This window comes from Capsicum annuum, chromosome 6 (genome assembly GCF_002878395.1).
Source record: "Capsicum annuum cultivar UCD-10X-F1 chromosome 6, UCD10Xv1.1, whole genome shotgun sequence".
Taxonomy (NCBI): Eukaryota; Viridiplantae; Streptophyta; class Magnoliopsida; order Solanales; family Solanaceae; genus Capsicum; species Capsicum annuum.
Genome location: NC_061116.1, coordinates 13,225,301 through 13,231,103, shown reverse-complemented (window position 1 = coordinate 13,231,103; position 5,803 = coordinate 13,225,301). Strand labels below are relative to the sequence as shown.

At 30.9% G+C, this 5,803-nt stretch overlaps 1 protein-coding gene across 1 annotated transcript; it reads left to right on the top strand.

Moving 5' to 3' along the window:
- Positions 1-3,589: 3,589 nt before the first annotated feature.
- On the top strand, positions 3,590-5,603 carry LOC107875119 (transcription factor MYB48). The gene is made up of 3 exons (XM_016721740.2): positions 3,590-3,784; positions 3,927-4,056; positions 4,722-5,603. The coding sequence occupies exons 1-3, from the start codon at positions 3,670-3,672 to the stop codon at positions 5,191-5,193; spliced, it is 717 nt and encodes a 238-aa protein (XP_016577226.2). The 5' UTR covers positions 3,590-3,669; the 3' UTR covers positions 5,194-5,603.
- The last annotated feature ends 200 nt before the right edge of the window (positions 5,604-5,803 follow it).

The window sequence follows — 5,803 nt, the reverse complement described above, 5'->3', positions numbered from 1 at the left end:
CTCTAATTTTTTTTTACGAACTGTATCAGTATGGTATATGAACTGTATTTGAACTACCTAGACCAAAATGAAATTAAAATGACTGACTGACGACACTCCATGTCTAATGGCCCAAACATTGTTTTTAAGCAGAAAATTGCATGTCATAGACCCAAATATGGGTGACTTTAGATATTTGACCCCAATAAAAAATGTTTTTAAAGAATAACCTTCCATGCTTTTTAAGTATAGTACAAGTATCATTTTACCCCTATACACCTCAAATATATTTTTAAAATTTTCCATACTTATTTGTCTATCAAATTTTATTTTTTAATTATTTTTACTTTTTATTTTTCCTTTAATTTATTATTCTATTTTTTATTATTTTCACTTTATGGTTCTTTTTCCTTTAATTTTATTTTCATATTTTAATTCATTTGTCTCAATCTTTATTTTTTTCTCTTTTCTCTTTTTTCTCAAACATTATTTTTTTTCTTTTTTGGTAATTCATTTGTCTTTAACCTTTATTTTTCTTTTATTTTTGGTTTTTATCAGTTCTTTTTTCCCCTCATTTTTCTCAAACTTTATTTTTATTTTTTCCTCTCATTTTTTATTTTCTCAATTTTTTTTAATTCTTCGATTTTTTCTTAATCTTTATTTTGCTCTTACTTTTTTTTTCTCGCTCTTTTTTCTTATTTCTCTATTTTGTTTGATCGCTTTTTCCTTTTTCAGTTCTCTTTTTTTCCCTCATTTTTTTCAAACTTTATTTTTATTTTTCATCTCATTTTTATTTTTCTCAATTTTTTTAATTCTTCGCTTTTTTCTTGATCTTTATGTTTTTTCTTTCCTTTTTTTCTCAATTTTTTTTATTTCTCTATTTTGTTTGATCATTTTTTTCTTTTTTCTCAACTTCTATTATATTTTGCTAATAAATAAAAAATTGGATAATCCGCAAAGGGATCTTCTTTTTTTGACATCAAAACAAATTTAAGGGTATGAATTGTTGTTACGAAGTTCTTTGAAAATTCTTGAGATAAGTCGTGTCTCTAAGGCGAGAGTTCTAGAATATCTCATAAATAAAGACATAGTGTGGTAGTGTCAACTCTTGCTCGTGGGGCATAATTTATTATTTCAAATTCCTTGAGCAAAGTCTTGCCTCTGAGGTAAGAGTTGTAGAACATCCCATAAATGAAGACATCACGTGGTAGTGTCAACTCTTGTCCGTGGAACATAAATTGTAGTTTGAAATTTCTTGAGCTAAGTCTTGCCTCTAAGGCAAGAATTGCAGAACATTCCATAAATGAAGACATAACGTGGTAGTGTCAACTCTTGCCCGTGAGGCATAATTTGTAGTTTGAAAGTCTTTGAGCTAAGTCTTGCCTCTAAGGCAAGAGTTGTATAACATCTCACAAATGAAGACATAACGTGGTAGTTTCTACTCTTGCCCGTGGGGCATAATTTGTAGTTTGAAAGTCCTTGAGCTAAATCTTCCCTCTAAGGCAAGAGTTGTAGAACATTTCATAAATGAAAACATAACGTAGTAGAGTCAAATCTTGTCCGTGGGGCCTAATTTGTAGTTTGAAAGTCCTTGAGCTAACAAGTCTTTCCTCTAAGGCAATAGTTGTAGAACATCTCATAAATAAAAAAATAATGTGATAGAGTCAACTCTTGCCCGTGGGGCATCATTTATTGTTTAAAAGTCCTTGAGCTAAATCTTGTCTCGAAGACAATAGTTGTAGAACATCTCATAAATGAAAATATAACGTGGTAGAGTCAACTCTTGACCGTGGGGCATAATTTGTTGTTTGAAATTCCTTGAGCTGAGTCTTGCCTCTAAGGCAATAGTTGTAGAACATCTCATAAATGAAAACATAACGTGGTAGTGTCAACTTTTGCCTGTGGGACATAATTTGTTGTTTTAAAGTTCTTGAGTTGAGTCTTGCCTTTAAGGCAATAGTTGTAGAGCATCTCATAAATGAAAACATAATATGGTAGAATCAACTCTTGCCCCTGGGGCATAATTTGTAGTTTGAAAGTCCTTGAGCTAAGTCTTGCCTCTAAGGCAATAGTTGTAGAACATCTCATAAATGAAAACATAACGTGGTAGAGTCAACTCTTGCCTGTGGGGCATAATTTGTTATTTAAAAGTATTTGAGCCAGTCTTGCCTCTAAGACAATAGTTGTAGAATATCTCATAAATGAAAACATAATGCGGTAGAGTCAACTATTGCCCGTGGGGCATAATTTGTTGTTTGAAAGTCCTTGAGCTAAGTCTTGCCTCTAAGGCAATAGTTGTAGAATATATCATAAATGAAAACATAATGTGGTAGAGTCAACTCTTGCCCGTGGGGCCTAATTTGTTGTTTGAAAGTCCTTAAGCCAAGTCTTGCCTCTAAGACAATAGTTGAAGAATATCTCATAAATGAAAACATAACGTGGTAGAGTCAACTCTTGCCCGTGGGGCTTAATTTATAGTCTGAAAGTCCTTGAGCTAAGTCTTGCCTGTAAGGCAATAGTTGTAGAATATCTCATAAATGAAAACATAACGTGGTAGAGTCAACTCTTGCCCGTGGGGTATAATTTATTGTTTGAAAGCCCCTGAGCTAAATCTTGCCTTTAAGGTATAGTTATAAAACATCTCATAAATCAAAATACAATATGGTTGTGTCAACGCTTGCCCATGAAACATAACTTGTTGTTTGAAAGTCATAAGTCTTGTCTCTACAATGTAGTAGTGTCAACTCTTACCCATGAAACGTAGCTTATTGTTCCAAATTCATAAGTCTTGCCTATAATGTGATAGTGTCAACTCTTGCTCAGGAGATGTAACTTGAATGAAAGAAATTGAAGAAAAGAACAAAAATAATAAAAATTGCGAAAAAAGTAGAAAATGAATAAAAATATTAAAATAATAAAAATCAAAGAAAATGTAGAAGTTGAGAGAGAATAGAAAAAAATAAAGGTTGATAAAAAAAAGAAAGATTAAATAAAAATAAAAGTCGAGAAAAATTTAAAACGAAAAAATAAAAATCAAAAAAAAATAAAAAAAGAAGTTTTTTTTTTTCTAAAAGTAAATGTTGAAAGGTATAAAGAAAAAAAGGAAGAGTTGAGAAAAACTAAAAAGAAAAAAAAAAAAAAAGAGGAAAGAAAACATAAAAAATAAAAATAATATAAAATAAAAAGGGGAAAAAAAAAGTTGAGAGGAAAAAAGGAAAAAAAAGTAAGGATTGAAAAAATTAAAAGTAAAAAGAGCAAAGAAAAAGTAAAAAATAAAAATCAAAGTAAAATTAAAAAGAGAAAAAAATAAAAGTTGAAACATATAAATATGAAGTTGTTATTTTTTATGAAGATCATTTATGTAATTTATTCTATTGATCAAGGGTAATTTTGTCCAAAAAATATAATTAATACGTAAATATTTTTTTAAGAAAGCTTTTTTTTATTTGGGACTAAAAATTTGAAAGCTTAATTTTGAGATTCACCCGTTTTTAAATCGGTAAGATTTCCTTTTCAAAAAAAAAAAGGTAGGAAACCATACGTCCTCATATCCCTCCTTTTCAAGCCCATTAAGCCAATTATTCCAAGTATAAATATTACCTTTGGACACAACACTATGCACCAACAAATAGGGTGAGTCAAGAAAAAGGCAAGCTAGGGAGACAACTCAAAAGAGGAAATAGCAAAAAGATGGCACAAGAAGAAATGAGAAAAGGACCATGGACAGAACAAGAAGATCTTCAGCTAGCATTTTATGTGAACTTATTTGGCGATCGACGATGGGATTTCTTGGCCAAAGTTTCAGGTTTTTAAGGTTGGAGGGAGACATATAGATTAGGTAGGCTTGTCTTGGACATGAAATCCTATATTTCATGGATAAAATTTCTAACTCTTTTGTTTTTTTGTATACAATTTTTTTTTTTTTTTTGTTGTTGTTACATAAATAGGTTTGAGAAGAACAGGAAAGAGTTGTAGATTACGTTGGGTGAATTACTTGCATCCTGGTCTTAAACGAGGAAAGATGACTCCTCAAGAAGAACGCCTTATTCTTGAACTCCACTCCAAATGGGGAAATAGGTTTGACTACTTTCCAACTTCTTCTCTTTTGGATTCAGAACTTAAATATGACGTGTTGCGAGTTAAGTGAGTGAATTTTGAAATATATAGTGGGTAAGTGTTCGTTCTTACCAATAGGGAGAAGTGCTTTGTTTGGCGATTTTTCCTATAGTCTAAGTGTTGTGAATGTATCTTATAGTTTCTTATTCGTGGCGTCTTTGGGATGTTTGTGATTTTGGATTGGTAGTTCACATTATTACTCTGTGGGTCTCTTGTTTCTTCTATTATTTTGTTATTTGTTTTTATGTCCTCTGCTTGGTATACTGCTATTTGTCATGAGCCGAGATCCTAAGGAAATAACCTCTCCACGTCATCTGAGGTAGTGATATGGATTGCGCACACTTTATTCTTTCTAGACCCCACTTTGTGCAAATACACTGAGTATGTTGTTGTTGTAACTTCTCAAGGAAAGATGGGTTGATATCATAATGGGTGGGTTCATCTCAATTTAATATTTTTAATATATATATTGAAATCCAATAAATTTGAACCCTCATGTGTGATATATATATTCTTGAATATTTTTTCTAAAAAAAATTCTCGTTCTGCCACTGTTCACCATTAATTCATAGTATTATATCTAATTGTTTAAATTACTATATGATTTAAATTTGTTTACCATTCAGATGGTCAAAAATTGCCATGAAATTACCGGGCAGAACTGATAACGAAATCAAGAATTACTGGAGAACTCACATGAGGAAAAAGGCTCAAGATGAAAGGAAAAACAAGGCTTCTACTATTTCTCCATCTTCATCCTTCTCCAACTCTTCATCTTTCTATTCCAACAGTCCTGATGTCGACTTCACGCCCATTATGGAAAACAATGAAAGGAACTTCTATGATACAGGCGGAGTTGAGAAAAAGATTAATGATGGTGGCAAAATGAAGGTGTACTCCATGGATGAAATATGGAAAGATATTGAATTATCAGAAGAAAGTGAGACAATGAATAATATTAAACCAATCATGTCATCACCTTTATGGAATTATTGCCCCAATAACACACTATGGATGAGTGATGAAGAAGAAACTAAGATGTTTCCTCAGTTTTATAATTGCTTGGACAACCAGGATAACACATTTTTTGCTGGCTAACAAAGGGTTAATTACTATTTTTTTTGGAGGAGTTAAGTTATATACATTGATAATTTAAAGAATTTTTACACCGTCCATTTGATTTAACCAACTTTAACAGGTTATTATACTAATTTTGTTTTACCTGTTATAGGTTAAATTAACATGATAGTGTAAAAGATCTATATATTATCAGTGAATATAACTTAAATCGTCGTATGTGGCGGTAATTTGTTTTAGAGTTGATGTAGGGTTTATGAGTAAAGTTTAGCTCTGACTTTGTGAATAGAAATGGTAAAATGAAATCCTAAATAAGAAGGCAATCTGTGTTAAGACATGCTATTAATGTTTATGGAAAGCCAAATATTGTATCATCTCATGCTAAGCTAATTATTAGAGACTATACAAATGTATTTGACTATTCTTCATCATGACTCATGTAATGTAATATAAGATACAATTACTACTTAAAAAATTTTTGTAGCTTTCTTTTATGGAAGTAGCTGTCTTTCTTGTATATTCAAGAGAGCACAATTTGACAAATCATCCTTGTCTAATTGATTATATTCAGCAGTTACGAATTTCTTTCCATAAAAGAAAAAATAATTAAGTTATAATACAGATTAGAGTA